A 16,492-nucleotide genomic window follows, 5' to 3' on the forward strand; every position below is an offset into this window, starting at 1 on the left:
CTTTATTGGATATATCATTTGCACATATCTATTCCCATTTATTAGGTTGTCTTTTGTTTTGTTGTGGTTTCCTTTGCCATGAAAAAGCCTTTTAGTTTCATGTAGTCTCAGCTGTTTATTTTTGTCTTTGTTTCCCTTGCTTGAGGAGACAGATCCAAAAATATCTTGCTAAGGCTCATGTCCAAGAGTTTATTATCTATGTTTGCTTTTAGGATTTTTATGGTTTCCTGTCTCACATTCAGGTCTTATTTATGGTTTGAGAATGTGGGCCAGTTTCATTCTTTTGCATGTAGTTATCCAGTTTTGCCAGCACCATTTATTGAAGAGACTGTCTTTTTCTCATTTTGTATTCTTTATTTTTTTTTTTTTTGGCTTGTTTTAAGATTTGTTTTCGAGAGAGAGAGCATGAGCAAGTAGAGAGAGGGGCAGAGGGAGAGAATATTTCAAGCAGGCTCTTTGCTGACAGTGGAACCCAACATGGGGCTCAATATCACAACCCATGAGATTATGACCAAAGCTGAAACCAAGAGTCAAATGCTTAACTGTAAGCCACCTGGCACCCCCTCATTAAATATTCTTGACTCCTTTGTCATAGATTAATTGACAGTATAAGCTTGGGTTTATTTTGGGGCTTACTATTCTGTTCATTGATCTATGTGTCTGTTTTTGTGCCAGTACCTTACGTTTTTGATTACTCCCACTTTGTAATATAGTTTGAAATCTGGGATTGAGATAACTCTAGCTTTGTTCTTTTTGTCTCAAGATTGCTTGGGCTATTTGAAGTCTTTTGTGGTTCCATAAAAGATTTTAGGATAATTTGTTCTAGTTCTGTGACAAACACTATTGGTATTTTGATATAAATTAATTAAATCTATTGATTGCTTTGGGTTGTATGGAAATTTTAACAGTATTAATTCTTCCAATTCATAAGCATGGTATAGATTTTCATTTATTTTTGTTCCTTTAATTTCTTTCATCAGTTTTATAGTTTACAGAGGATAGGCCTTTTACCGCCTTATTTTTATTTATTCCAAGGTATTTTATTTTTCTTAATGCAGTTGTAAATGAGATTGCTTTCTTGATTTCTCTGTTAGATTTTTTACTAGTGTACAGAAATGGAACAGATTTTTGTATATTAATTTTGGATCCGGCAACTTTACTGAATAGATTTTATACATCTAACGGTTTTTTAGTGAGTCTTTAGGGTTTTATACATATAGAATCATGTCTTCTATGAATAGTGAGTCTTTAGGGTTTTATACATATAGAATCATGTCTTCTATGAATAGTGACAGTTTCCTTACCAATTTGGACACCTTTTTTTTCTTTTTCTTACCTGATTGCTTTGGCTAGGATTTCAGTACTATGTTGAACTAAAGTGGTAAGAGTGGACATCCTTGTCTTGTTCCTGACCTTAGAGGAAAAGCTTTTCACAGGAGTATGATGCAAGCTGTGGGTTTGGCTTTTCCTATTTGGCCTTTGTTATATTAAGGTATATTCCCTCTAAGCCCATTCTGTAGATGTTCAATTTTGTCAAATGCTTTTTTACATCTAATGACATGATCATATGATTTTTGTCCTTCATTTTGTTAATGTGGTATATCACATTGATTGATTAGCAGATATTGAATCATCCTTGTATCCCAGAATAAATCCTACCTGATTATGGTGAATGATCCTTTTAATGTGTTGTTGAATTTGGTTTCTAATATTTCATTGAGAATTTACGCATCTATGTTGGATATTGGTCTGTAATATTTTTAAACGACTTTGTTTATTTATTCACGAGAGACAGAGACATAGACAGAGGAAGAGCAGGCTCCTCGGAGGGAGCCCGATGTGGAACTTGATCCCAGGACCAGGATCACGCCCTGAGCCAAAGGCAGATGCTCAACTGCTGAGCCACCCAGGCATCCCTGTAATTTTTTTTTTTTTTGTATCTTTATCTGGTTTTGGTATCAGAGTAATGCTGGCACCATAGAATGAATTTGGAAGTGTTACTTCCTCTTCTGTTTTTTGGAATAGTTTGGGAAAAATAGGTATTAACTCTTTTTTAAATGTTTGGTAGAGTTCTCCTGTGAATCCATCTGGTCCTGGAATTTTGTTTATTGGAAGTTTTTTGATTATTGATTCAATTTTATCAATAGTAATCTGCCTATTCAGATTTTTCTATTTATTCTGGATTCAGTTGTAGGAGAATGTATTTTTGTAGGAATTTATCCATTTCTTCTATTTCTCAGTATATAATTTGTTAGTATATAATTTTTCATAGTAGTTTCTTATAAGCCTTTGTATTTCTATGGTGTCAGTTTTAACTTCTCTTTCATTTCCAATTTTGAGTCCTCTCTCTGCTTTTCTTAATGAATATGACTAAAGGTTTATGAATTGTTTCTTTTCAAAGAACCAGCTCTTCATTTCACTGATATTTCCTATTGTTTTTTAAGTCTTTATTTCATCTAGTTATTTCCTCTCTGATCTTTATGACTGACTTCCTTCTCCTAACTTTGAATTTCATTTATTCTTTTTTCCAGTCTTTTAGGTATATAATTAGATTATTTGAGATTTTTGTTGTTTCTTAGGTAGACCTGTATCACTATAAATTTCCCTCTTAAAATTGCATGTATCGCATCCCAAACATTTTTACTGGTGGTTTCCATTTTTATTTGTTTCCTGTTTTTTTTTTTTTTGTTGTTGTTGTTGTTTCTTCTTTGATTTTTTTAGTTGACCCATTGGATTTTTAGTGGCATGCTGTTTAGCCTCCATGGTTTTTTTCCCCCATTTTTTTCTTGTAATTGATATCTAGTTTCATATTGTTGCGATAAAAAAAGATGTTTGATATAATTTCAGTTAAGTTTATTGATACAAATTTTACAGCCTAACATGATCCATCTTAGAGAATGTCCATGTGCACTGGAAAAAAATGTGTATTCTACTGATTTTGAATGGAATGTTCTGTGTATATCTGTTAAGTCCATCTGATCTAACGTGTTTTTCAAAGCCACTATTTGCTTATTAATTTTCTGCCAGGATGATCTATCCGTTGATGTAAATGGGATGTAAAGTTCCCTACTATTATTGTATTACTGTTAACTTCTTTATGTCTGAAAACATTTGCTCTATATATTTAGGTGCCTATATATTGGGTGAATAGATATTTACAATTATTTTTTTTAATATTTACAATTATTAATAATTGTTTTTGTAGTTCTTCTCTCTTTTCTTTTCCTCTAGCTTTATTGCCATGTGATTTAATTACTTTCTTCAGTGTAATGCTTGGATTCCTTTCTCTTTATTTTTTGTGTATCTATTATAGGTTCTTGGTTTGTGGTTACTATGAGGTTCCTATATAGTATCCTATGTATATAGCAGTCTATATTAAGTTTATAGTTGCTCAAGTTCAAACACATTCTAAAATAAAAACATTTTTTACCTCCCCCTCTGTTTTATGTATATGATGTCACTTTTTTCCTTTCCTAATTTTCTTACTTTTACTTATGACTTTGTCTTTTCCATGTACATAAGTCCCTTTAACATTTCTTGTGAGTCTAGCTTAGTGGTGATGAACTCCTTTAATTTCTGTTTTTCTGGGAAACTATCTCTCCTTTCTATTCTAAATGTTAATATTGTAGGTAGAATACTCTTGATTGTAGGTTTGTTTGTTTGTTTGTTTGTTTTTTTCCTTCAGCACTTTGAATATATAATTTCACTACTTTCTGGCCTAGAAAGTTTCTGGTGACAAATCAGTTTTATAGCCTTTGGATTTCCTCTTACATAACTGTTTTCTTTTCTCTTGCTGCTTTTAGGATTTTCATATTATCTTTCATTTTTGGCATTTTAATTATTATGCATCTTGGTATAGATCGCCTCTGATTCATCTTGTTTGGGGCTCTCTGTGACTCCTGGAAATGTTTCCTCCTACAGGTTGTTGAAATTTTCAGCAATTATTTCTTCAAGTAAGTTTTCTGTCCCTTCTTTTCCTTCTGGCACTCCTGTAATACAAATGTTAGTACACTTGATATATATTAGTCCCTTAATTTATCCTCATTTTTTGAAAATTCTTTTTGCTTTTCAGCTTGGGTGCTTTTCACTATCCTGACTTAAGATTGCTGATCTTTTCTTCTGCATCCTCTAACGTGCTGTTGATTTCCTCTACTATATTTTTCATTTTAGTTATTGTATTCATCAGCTCTGATGTTTTTTATTTTACATTTTATGTCTCTTCACTGAAGTTCTCATGGAGTTCATCCACTCTTCTTCCAAATCTGGTGAGCATCTTTATAAACATTACTCTCATTTTTTTCATCAGGTACCTTGCTTAACTGTTTTATTTAGTTCTTTTTCTGATGTTCTGTCTTGTTCTTTTGTTTTGACCATATTCCTGTGTCTTTTAATTTTATCTGACTCTGTTTATTTCTTTGCATTAGTTGGTCTTATAGTCTTGAAAGTAGTGGTCTTATGTAGAAAGCATCCTGTGGAGCCCAGTAATGCCAAAAATGTCTCCTTTTACCAGGACCAGGTGCTCCAGGAGTGTCCCCTGTGTAGGCCATATGTGCCCTCCTGGTGTGACCAGGATGCAACTGCTATGGACACTATGGGTGGAGATGGCCCACAGCCTGGCTAGCTGAAAGAACAAGCTATAGCCTCTATGAGCTTGCTGGTCAGTGGTGTGAGCTCCCAACACAGCTGGCAGAAATGCCCAGCCAGAATTACTGCAGGTATACTGATGGCTAGGGCTACCCTTTAGTATCCTCAGTGTAGAAATCACTTTAAAGGGGCACTGGTTCCAGATAGCACTGTCTTCTGGGTGTGGTGGTATAGATGCTGCTTTGGAGCACTGCCTGCTGGGGTATGTCTGCAGAGGCATGCTGAGAAGAGCAAGTGGTAGATGGAGAGTGTCAACATTGGCTCCTACCAGCATCCAGCTAGCTGGACTGAAAAAGGGCAAGAAAAATGATGTTTTCCAGGATTTCCATTCCTGTAGAAAGCTTCTTAGATCCCTGCCCCTCCAGTGCAAAAAGTCAATAAATTTCCTCCCTATATGTCCAGGTACTTTTCAGACTTCTGTTTCTGTACTGGGTCTCTGATGGAGTGATATAGTGTGCTGGCCTTTTAAGAACAGAGTCTCAGTTTCCTGTGGCTTGGCTCTCCAGAGTTTGTTCCTGCTGATTTTCAAAGCCAGATGTTATGAAGGCTTGTCTTCCTGGTACAGGTTCCTATGACAGAGGGTGCCTCAGATGGGGCTTCATCCCCTCACCTCTTAGGCAGGATCTCCATGCCTCTAATATCCTTCCAGCCTATAATTGCCATGCTGGGGCTTTGGTTCCTACTACATCTCTATCTTTCCTACTCTTCTTGATATGGCTCTGTCTTTAGCTGTGGAAAATCTGTTCTGCTAGTCTTCAGGTTGTTTTCAGGTGAGTTGCATTATATGTCATTGTGGTCTCAGTGTGTCTGTGGGAGGAGATGAGCTCAGGGTTCTTCTACTCTGCCACCTTTACCTTCTCTTAATACTGGGGTTTATTATCTCTCATTTTAACTTGAGAGCAAAGTAGTGTTTTATTCATTTTTATATCCCCAATGCTAAATATAGATGTATAATAAATGTTTAATAAACACGTATTCATTGAAAGGAAGTTAGCAAGAAAGAAGGAAGGCAGATATACAGCATGAATCACCTTAACCTTTCTCCCATCTTTAATGAATGGCTTATTAGATCACTAGACTCAAAGGCCCACTTTTTGTGTTCTTGTTTTCTAATCATGAAACAAATGGCATTTCCTATCTCTGAACTGTTTATAATGCTGTTTCTAAAAGTCTCCCAGTTCAAAACCATTAATGAGTGGAACTATTTTCTAAAGATTTCTAAACACAGCAGTGTAACCACTAACATGAGTGTGACCTTTCATGTTGGCCTAGTTTTTGTTCACTAAAATTTTAGTTTGTTCTCTTTAACTAGACTTGATAATCAGATTTTACAAAGCACATAGCACAATTTTCTTAAACTACATAATTTTTTTTTTCAGGATTGGTGATAGAAAATCAGAAATTAAGATTCTAAGCATTGGCGGAGGTGCAGGTATGAATAATACATTTTTAAAATTTGTATTTCATTTGAAACATCATGCTGTTTGATGGCAATATTGTTCATTCTTTAAGAAAACTATTTTTCTTTGCTCTTGGAAGAGATTAGCTTATTAAAACTAGTAAGAGTAGTAACATTTCAACTAAGATTAAGGGCCCCCATACTTTTATAACATTTAGGACTTAAGCCTTTATTTGTATCTGAAATATGGATAAGAAGTGGCTTTTTAATACTTTTTCATAAATGGAAAAATATATGGTGATTTTGAGGGTAACTTTTTTCCAAAATGATTCAAGTTTTCACAGTAAAGGAAAATTTCATATGACATTCCTTAAGCATGTGCCACTGAAGTGTGGTCTATGGACTGCTTGCTGGTTTGCAAACTATCATTGTCCAGGAGGAGGGAAGAAGCATGTACCAGAATGTAAATCAGTATACAGCTCCTTCATTGAGAAACTATCGCTAAGGGGGAAAAATATGTTTAATGACGTAGTTAATTTATATCCTTGTGGCTCCACTCTTTGAGTTACACTGACCCAAACCATTCCCTTCCTCTGATTCAGTTCCCAAACTGCCCTCCAAACATTCAACACACTCCCAAGCCCACTCTTATAAGCACTTCATTGATCTCACTACTCTTAGAGCTGTGTTTTTACCCAGGAAGAAAATAGGAAATCTGAAAAGGCAGATTGATGTGGGTGTAGTTTCTGACTCTACCATTAGAGTGTGAAAATTTGTGACCGTGGCTAGAACATAAACTTCTGTTTGCTCATCAGTAAAATGGAAACAATGAATTATATCTCATAGAGTTGTAGTGAGAACTACATAGATAACATTTATATCATGCTTAACACATTGTTATTGCTCCTGTAAGGTAAAGGCTGGTCCCTTCTTCAAAAATAAAACAAAAAATTTAATCTGCAGATTGCACCTGGTATCAAACTCCTGAGTACTGTTTGTTTTATTTTTAAATTGCTAGTCATCTGAAGATCTGAGTTAGAATATTAATATGTAAGATATAGTCAATATATTACTTATATATTTGTATCTTTCTTTCGTTATTTTCTTTTGACTGAGTGATGGCTTAGTTATAATGCCAAGTGGTAATGCCTTGGGTTTCTTATGTATAAGGATCTAATGACATATGAACAAGTTAAATTGTGACCCATGTGAACACAAAGCTAAGAGCTCTCTAATGGAATAGAATCACTTGTTTTTAATGTAATCATTTGTTCATTTTTTTCATACAATATACTGTGACATGATGTAATGATGGCTAACTCTTTAAAATAATTTTTACTTATTATCATCTTCCACCAAGAAAACGGAAACCAGAAAGGACAAATAATGAAGGATACTGTCATGAATAATATAGAGATTGTTTAAGCTAAAATATCCTATCATTGCTTACTGATATTCCAAGTCCTAAGAATCATAAAAGTAAATTCATTCAACCAAGACTGCCCTTTCCAGTGAGTTTTACATATGAGTTTCAGGCACCCAACAAGCTACGAGACCATCATTTGATAGTGTCATTTGTGCTTGGACAAGAAGAGAAGCCCTACAAGGAAAAGTAATTAAAAACAATCTCTATCATGGCCAAGTTAATTGACCTTTTAATATAAAGTTAATTGAATTTCTAATGTAAATTTATCCAGATGCTTATAAGCTATCTAGAGAAAGGAACATTTGGCCTGCACAGTGATTCCTTACATAAAGGTGCACATAGTAACTAATATAGAGAACTTATCAAAACAAAGGAAGCAACACTTGGAATTTTTCTGACTGAGCCCTAACATTGTATTAATGACAGGCTCTGCCTTGGAGAGAATATGGGTGCCCTTTAAGGTTACTCTGCATGAGAAATTGATCAAAAATATAAGAAGAACTCCAAGGGAAATTCAAGCTATAGATACTTAGCATTCTCTGCTCAAATAAGTAAGCTACATGAAATCAAAATTGATTTATTTGAAATTCGTAGGTCTACATATTCCTGGCATGAAAGAGCAGTGCTTTATAATAGGACCCTATTTAGTCAGTTTGGGTGCTCACATACAAACTGGGACTTGCTTATCTGATAACCTGTTATTGCCTAACAGCAAGCACTGTGAAGAAGAACAATATATTACTATACAATGAGGAACTCCCTATCTTTGCCTTATGGTCTCCCCACATGTTTTATAATCTATAGCATGCCTGAGAGTTTTTGCATTATCCTGTGACTTCAGTATCCTTTCCAATCAGTCACTGAACTCCAATCTATGGCAAATTAGGCCATTGGCCCTATCTAGTACTTGCACTTAGCTCCCATAATATATTTTACAAAGTTCTACTTCCTTCTTAGCTTATGGACCTCTCTGGTTTCACCTTGTAAATGCTCTCCTTCTGGTTGTCCACACCTGCAGATCATTATCTGCACATCTTTGGTGCAAATATTTTCTCCATTCATAATGGTGCTACCTACCACTTCTCCCCATTACAACAACAACAACAACAACAAATCAAAAGCAAACAAACTAAAAACTTCTCTAAATGAAATTGCTGCTTTTATCATTTAATGTTCATGTTCTTTGTCAGCCTATTTGAATTTCTTCTCAGAAACATGAGCAGGGGGTTACCAATGCACCCTTTATGTTTTCTGCTTCTTTTCTGTAGAGGTTGGTGTTTGTGTGGAGAGAGATTTCACCATTTAAAAAAGAATATGAGAGTTTTGAAAAAGGTGTCTGACAATTCAGTTCAGAAACTGAACAATTATTAGGGTTCTTTCAAAAAGAAAGGAAACTCATGGCAAACTTTTTAATGTGATCTTTGATCTAACACATCAATAAAATACAATTGATAAACAGCACTGCTATCCATATATTATATGTTTAATGTTAGGAAAATGTATGAAATAAATATGTAAACCCAAAAATGAAGAAGAGGACATCTAATGAAAAACATCATGTAGCTTTTATACAGCTCAAACTGGTAAGTGTAAAGTTGTGTCGTGTTGCATGAGTTTGTACTTTAATGAAACACGAAACAACTGGAATTGTTTTACTCAAGGTCTTGGAGTACTTATACCATATTCATTTTAGCAGTTGCTTTCAGATAATGAGAACAATTACATTGTCTTCTAAGTCTCATAGAATATGCTTTTTGGTTCATCCTCAGTACTGATACTTCCTAAAATTAAACCACCCAATGGAGTTTCATTATTACTTGATGTTTAATGAATATTGTCTTTATGCTACACAGTACGTAAATAAAAAGAAATCCGTGGGATCCCTGGGTGGCTCAGCAGTTTGGCGCCTGCCTTTGGCTCATGGCACGATCCTGGAGTCCCGGGATCGAATCCCACATTGGGCTCCCAGCATGGAGCCTGCTTCTCCCTCCTCCTGTGTCTCTGCCTCTCTCTCTCCCTCTCTCTCTCATAAATAAATAAATAAATAAATCTTAAAAAAAATAAATCCATATTCTTTTTGGTAAAGGAGAATGGTAGTAATTTACAGTGCATGCATTTATGCCCAGAAAAATGTTCCAGGAGGCAGTAATGGGTAATGTGTTCTCCTTGCTCTGGGGGCTCTGCTTAAAGGAATCTGCTATACTGTTCAATTCATATGTTCAAATGTCAGAAAGTTTTATAAGGATTAGACAAGATAACTCAAATAATCTCATTTTATCCAGCTTTCTATGTCTATTTTTATTAACCTTTTGTGTACTGACTCAATTGCCATAACATATATAATAGTATATAGGTTTACAGATAATTTTTTAAAATGTATTGATTTATTTCAGGGGGAAGGGATAGAAGGAGAGGGAAAGAAAATCCTCAGGTAGACTCTCTGCTAAGCACAGAGCCTGATGCAGGGCTCAATTCCATGACCCTGAGATCATGAGTTGAGGTGAAATCAAGAGTCAGACACATAATCAGTTGAGCCACCCAGGAACCCCCCCCCCCCATAGATAATTCCTAATCAACTGAAGCAACTCACATATGAAATACAGGTAATGTGAACCCTCTCATGACATCTTTTTGGTAATAATTTTGCTCATATATGGTGAGAACAATTAGGTGGTTTTCTTGCTCTGCAACATATAGACATCAGTGTTCCTACTAAGATTAGAAAACAGAAAAGAGTTTAGAAACCATCAACATCTCATTTTACAGAAAAGAAGCCTGAGAACCACCAAGGCAGAACAAAAGCCAGGTCTCTTGACTTTAGTCCAGTTCAACAGATTGTATGAAGCAAATATAAAAGTTAATAAGTGACTTGGAAAAGGAGATATTAAATACTAAGTAATAACCGGCTATTTGAAAATCTAATCTTTTAGATTATTCATTCTGTCTCTGTTCATAATGACATGCTAAGGTGACACAGAAGTTTAATTTTCTAAACTAATTGGATAGAAGTGAAGCAAATATAATTAGGGCAGGAACTGAAAGAGCCAGTGTGTCAAATTTAAAAGCCAGGAGGTGGTAGGAAGCAAAGGTTAATGTTTTTCAGTGGTCCAGAGTAAGCTAACAGTTTATATCAGCAAATTGGGAATGACTGGGAAAATTCAGATAATTAGGGGACATATATATGTTCCCCTAATCAGGGGACATGTATATATACATATCAACATGAAATAATGAAATATCTGATGATAGAAATAAGCACATTCAATATTTTTTCTGGACCAAAAAAGGAAATATATATAAGTGCTTATTCCTATCATCAGATATTTCATGTTGATCTAACTACAGAATATTTACCCTTAAAGAACCAATGGTTGTAAGAGAGAAAGATTTTTTGAGTCAATATTACAACTCACTGATCAAACTTGTCCAGAAATGAAAGCACACATCTTGAGAGATAAGGCTCTAGGAGTCAGCATAGACTAGAAAAATACTTTTCAGATATGCTATGGAAAGGACTTAGACATTTTTTTTTCGGATGTTGGGGCCAATAAAGGTGCTTTTACTCCATAAAATCTATGGCTTCATGATTAACCTTCTAGAAAGAGGTAGCCATTTCTCCAGAGTGGTATGACTAACACCATGTTTGCCTATACTGAGGAAGTGGAATTCAAATAGGACATCTAGATATGTACGTAAATTTTAGTCTGTATTCTAATTGCTTATAACTTGAAATGAGTAAATACTATTTTACTCATGTATAGCATACTAGCAGTTACTCTATTATTAGAGGTATATGGACTCTATGGATTCACGTGTGGCATGCTAGCAGCTACTCTATTATTAGAGACTCACTAATTTATAGAATTCAGGACTGTCTACTTTGGGTAATCATAGTTTGGGGTCTCAGAAAGTTTTGTTAAAGGCATTCATAATGATATTAAAATACATATAATTTTAACAAAATAGTTTACTCCATTGTATTTAAAACTTTCAAGTGAAGTGGAAGTATTATTAACAACAAATATATTACCAATTTGAGAGAAACAAGCATAATGCTACAACATTGAAATCATTGTCATTAAAACCGGAGTAAACAAGACTGTTTTGGCTAATTCAATAAGGATTTAAACAGGAAAACAGGATAATGAGCAGAGTGAAGAAGAAACTACCATTATTTGTAGATTAAATGACTGTATACACAGAAAAGCAAATAAACTCAGTTGCACAGCCTTAGAATTCATAAGAATGCAGTAATGGCTTGATATAGGTAAAACAGATAAAAAGCAATATGACATATACACATTTTTTTTTGGTTAACATATGAGTTTTTCATTCACAGTTTTGAGTATCTACAAGGTATTTGAAAACCTTAGCATGTGGTTATCTGCAATTTTGCTGAAGGAAAAAATTGTATCTTGTCAGTTCTTATGACAGTTTGGGACAAACTCTTAATTAGTGAATAAGGTTCCACTTGACATTTACTATTAAATAAAACTTTGTGATTTAATATATATCCTCATGCAACCTTGGTGTAAGGGGTCTGTTGTCATCTTCATTTTACAGATGATGAACCTATTTGTTTGGTTAATAATTATATTTAATACAAAAATAAGCAACCTATTTGAAGAAAAGTTCAAATTTTTACTGAGAACAATTTGAGAAGATTTAAAAAGCCAATATGTAATACTAATGAAATAACAGTGATACGGAAGCTTTCATGTACAAAAGATAAAGGCATGAAATGAAATGAAATGTTCCTGTAAGTAATGTATCAGAAAAAGTTCTGATATTCATCTAATACAGTCTGTTCATACTGGCTCTAAAAATACTGATATACTTAATAAACAAATATGTCAATAAAAATACTGACATACTTAGCCACTCCCCTGTTGTCCCACTACAGCCCCAGCTTCTGCTTCAGCCCCTCCTCATGGACCCCTGGACATTCCTGCTCCCACCCCTGTACCTCTGCTCCCCATCTGCAAGTGCTTCAGCTATTAGACTGGTCTTGCCCAATGAGGAGGCCTCTAAAAATGTACTATAGTTCTTCAGCCTACATCTTTTCTCAGCATCTGGCACCCTTATCCTTAAACTTTGTCTTTTGTTTTGTTTTGTTTTGTTTTATTTTCAATACCACCGAAGATCAAGGGGCTCATTCTAACATTAGTTCTGGTTCTTGGAATTAATCTGAAAACAACATTTTTGCTCAAAAAGTCATGGTTTGTTGTCAGGTTCTTCATGATAGGAAAAAAATAACTATATACCAACTGACTATATATAAAATACATTTATATATATAAATACATATTCATATAAATTTCCACATATAAATGTATACACTTATATAAATTTACATTACATTTACATTATATTATCAAAGATAATAATTAAAACAATTATTCCATTTTAGAGAATTGCCACCATAAATAACACATTTAAGTGAATTTTGATATATTCGTGGTTTAACCCTCAAGTAAGCAAATCAAAATAATTTATACACAAGATGATTTCACCTGGATAGACTAAAGGAAATTATTTGTTTGAAAGTAAAAAAGGACGAGTTTAGAAGGAAATAAGCCAAAATGTTAACTTTGGTTTTCTCTGGTAGTAAACTGTTAATTTCATTTTGTACATTATATCTTTGTCTATTTCTCAGGTTTCCTACAGTTTTTATTTTATAACTAGGAACAGGAAAAGTAAACCTAGTGAAAACTATAATCTTATAGTTGATGAGAGATGATGGTAAAGAGTAGACTCACTGACTTCTCACAGCAACTTTAGCTATGTGGCTGATGCCCATAGCACTGCTCCCACATATATGTTTTTGGGACAATTTTCCTTTGGCCATTTTTGAGTCACTGGCAACACCATTATACCTGTACAAATATTTTAAGAGCCATGCCATCTGTGTTATAACTTAGCAGAGCTTTTTTTCAGAGCACACAGATTCTCTCACGGCTGATCCAAGTACATGTTAGCCATAATGATGAGGGTGAGGGTGGTCAAAAGGATGTTGGTTGTTCACTGTGTTTTCCTTGGGATACTTATTATTTAATGCTTTTTATTCCATGAGGACAGTAGGTCTTCAGACTCTATTCATGTGAGGGTTTAAATAACTGATAGTTTTCATCAATAGCATTTGTGTTTTAACAGTTATTAATATTGCAGGCTCAGATGAGAGCCTGTGAAGGTTATTTAAGAGACAGAATAGGCATGAGAGAGCATGTATGCCAATGTTGATAAAATCACACCATCTACATGATTATTTTGGACTACCTTTGCCATTTCAAGGAGTTTCATCCTATAAATCCTTCCTTGGGTATAAGGAAGGAAAGGTAGGAAAAAGCACTTCATTAAGGGTAACTCAATATAACTTTGAAACATTACAATATTGTATGGATAGAATGTACTTCCTTCTATGTATATGCTGAAGTAGAAATCAAGTATCTATATGTTAAAAATCTATAAATTAAAAGTTAAGGCAAAATTCTGTATTTTATATGAATCATCTATCAAATATATCTACATTTCAGTGTTTAGCACTTTTTGGAACATTTTCTCTAAGTTTATATTTCATACAACATTTTGGTAGCATGGTTTTTCTTAGGACTCCTGCAGTTACAAAGTATTCAGGCAGTTTTGTTCCTGGGCAAATAGCCAGAAGACACATGAAAGCAAATGGCAATGTGCTTTTGACTCAGAATTTATAATTCCTTTCCTGAGACCCTATAGCTATGTTAATATTCCACTCTCATATTTCTGTACTGACAGAATTGCCTCAATACTGAGCCACCCAGAGAGAGAGAGAGAAAGAGAGAGAGAGAGAGGGAGAGAGAGAGAGAGAGAGAGAGAGAGAGATTGAGATGAGATGATCTTGTCAGGAATCTTCTATCTTTCCCCCTGCAGCTCAACATCAGATTATTCTTACTTTGGTTGCAAACCCATAGCTGAAATTATTTTTCATTACTAAGCGCAGAGTTTTCTGGGCAATTTTTCTCTTTACAAACAATTTTTTTTGTGTCTGATGTTCTAGTAGAGAGAGCAAGGAAGATAATAATCTTAATGCAACATGTAATAGAATAAAATTTTCCTGCTGATAATATAAAGAATTCACATATATTTTGATATGAGAAATGAAGCAAGAATAGATGGAGATCAAATGGCAAGAGATATCTCTAGTCTTTAACCTTCCATTTTCTTGACCTACAGGTTTTCTTATTTTGGGAAGCCCCAGGGTTCTTAAGCTGGGATTTGTGTTTTATTTGATGGAAGCTAAATCAGAAGAACAACCTAGACAATACAAATACATGATGAGCACTCTTCTAAGTTTTCATTTTATTATGGGACTGCCCATGAAGGGCAAAACTTCATTCCCTCATTCCCAGTCTCCTTAAACTTTCTCTTAAATGTCACTTTTTCCGTGAAGCCTACTTGACCATCCAATTGAAAATCACAAACTCCCCTTTATGGCTTCACCTTGCTCCTTTTGCCTGGGTTTTGTCTGTGAGACTTATCACCATCTGTAACACTTGAATGTTTTAGTCTGTGTTATTCATTGCTATATCTCCAGTGACTAGAACATAGCATTTAGTAGATACCCAGAAATATTCATTGAATTAATGTATAATAGCTTCAATTTATTGAGCAATTATTATATAATCATGAATTGAAGTACAAGATCTCCACATAGTGCCGCTGACCTTTACAATAGGATAGACTACATTATCCTTAATTTATAGACATGCACTTTAAAGGGCAGAGATATTAATAAATTTGTATAATTCTGGCAAATACTAAATTTGAGCTCAGTTTTATCTATCCATAATCTCTAAATTTTCCTTTTCATGTTTTTTTTTTTTTCCATTTTTAATCAGCTGACCTTGAATTTCAAGCAAGAATGCAACATTTCTCTGCTATCTCATTAAATATACCACTGAAGTTCAGGGAATAGAGAAAAGTTGTCTAGAGGATGAAATCCTCTCTTTCCTTGTTTTTAAACTTTTTGTTAAGTTCCATTGTCAGGGATTTCAAATACATATCCCTCAAATATAGGCATGATGCATTTAAAATATGGCTGCTATGAAATCAAGATATTACAACTACAAAATTATCTGGCTGCAAAGTTAAATAAAGATTCAACATAACCCCCCCAAAAAAGACATGGAAAATCATTTTATAGTTGTGGCTGATTTGAGGGATGAGGTGGTACAAAGGAAGGAGATTTGCAATGAGGGGAATTTTAAAAAATTAGTTTTAATTTAACTTTTTAAATCAAGATCAGCATATTTTGTGTGACAAAAAATAACAAGAAGAAGAAAGGGGGGGGGCAGAAAATTTATGCAAAGAAATAATAGCTGAAAATATCCCTAATCTGGGAAAGGAAACATATTCGGATCCAAGAACACAGAGAACCCCCACCAAAATCAACAAAGGCAGATCCATACCAAGATCTGTTGTAATTAAATTGGCAAAATATAGTGATAAGGAGATAATTTTTAAAGCAGCAAGACAAAAAATACAATAACATGTAAGGGAAAACCCATAGAGCTAGCAGGAGATTTTTCAGTAGAAACTTTCCATGCTAGAAGGGAGTGGCATAAGTCACAGTGCTGAATGGTATGCAGCCAAGAATACCTATCCAGAAAGGCTATCATTCAGAATACAAGAAGAGATAAAGATGTTCCCAGACAAACACTAAAGGAGTTCATGACCACTAAACCAGCTCTGCAATGTTTTTAGAATTTTGAATAGAAAGAGGAGACCAAAGATGACAGTATAAAGGTAGGAAACACAAAAGCAGTAAAAAAGAGCATTTCTGTAAAAAATCAGTCAAAGAACTCAAAGTAAAAAAAATGCAAAATATGGCAACATAGGGGATCCCTGGGTAGCGCAGCGGTTTGGTGCCTGCCTTTGGCCCAGGGCACGATCCTGGAGACCCGGGATCGAATCCCACATTGGGCTCCCTGCATGGAGCCTGCTTCTCCCTCTGCCTGTGTCTCTGCCCCTCTCTCTCTCTCTCTCTG

The 16,492-nt window shown here is 34.6% G+C and overlaps 1 protein-coding gene across 2 annotated transcripts in view; it reads left to right on the forward strand.

Annotated features, from left to right (window-relative positions):
• HNMT (histamine N-methyltransferase) overlaps positions 1-16,492 on the forward strand; it is a 46,356-nt gene that overhangs the window by 6,142 nt on the left and 23,722 nt on the right. Inside the window, exons 2-3 of one of the 2 annotated variants that reach the window (XM_038565099.1) lie at positions 4,230-4,265; positions 6,024-6,076. In XM_038565099.1, coding sequence (XP_038421027.1) covers positions 4,230-4,265; positions 6,024-6,076 — 89 coding nt within the window. The remainder of the gene's footprint in view (positions 1-4,229; positions 4,266-6,023; positions 6,077-16,492) is intronic. The other variant, XM_038565100.1, reaches the window with a different exon arrangement.

The sequence above is a fragment of the Canis lupus genome, chromosome 19, assembly GCF_011100685.1.
Source record: "Canis lupus familiaris isolate Mischka breed German Shepherd chromosome 19, alternate assembly UU_Cfam_GSD_1.0, whole genome shotgun sequence".
NCBI lineage: Eukaryota > Metazoa > Chordata > Mammalia > Carnivora > Canidae > Canis > Canis lupus.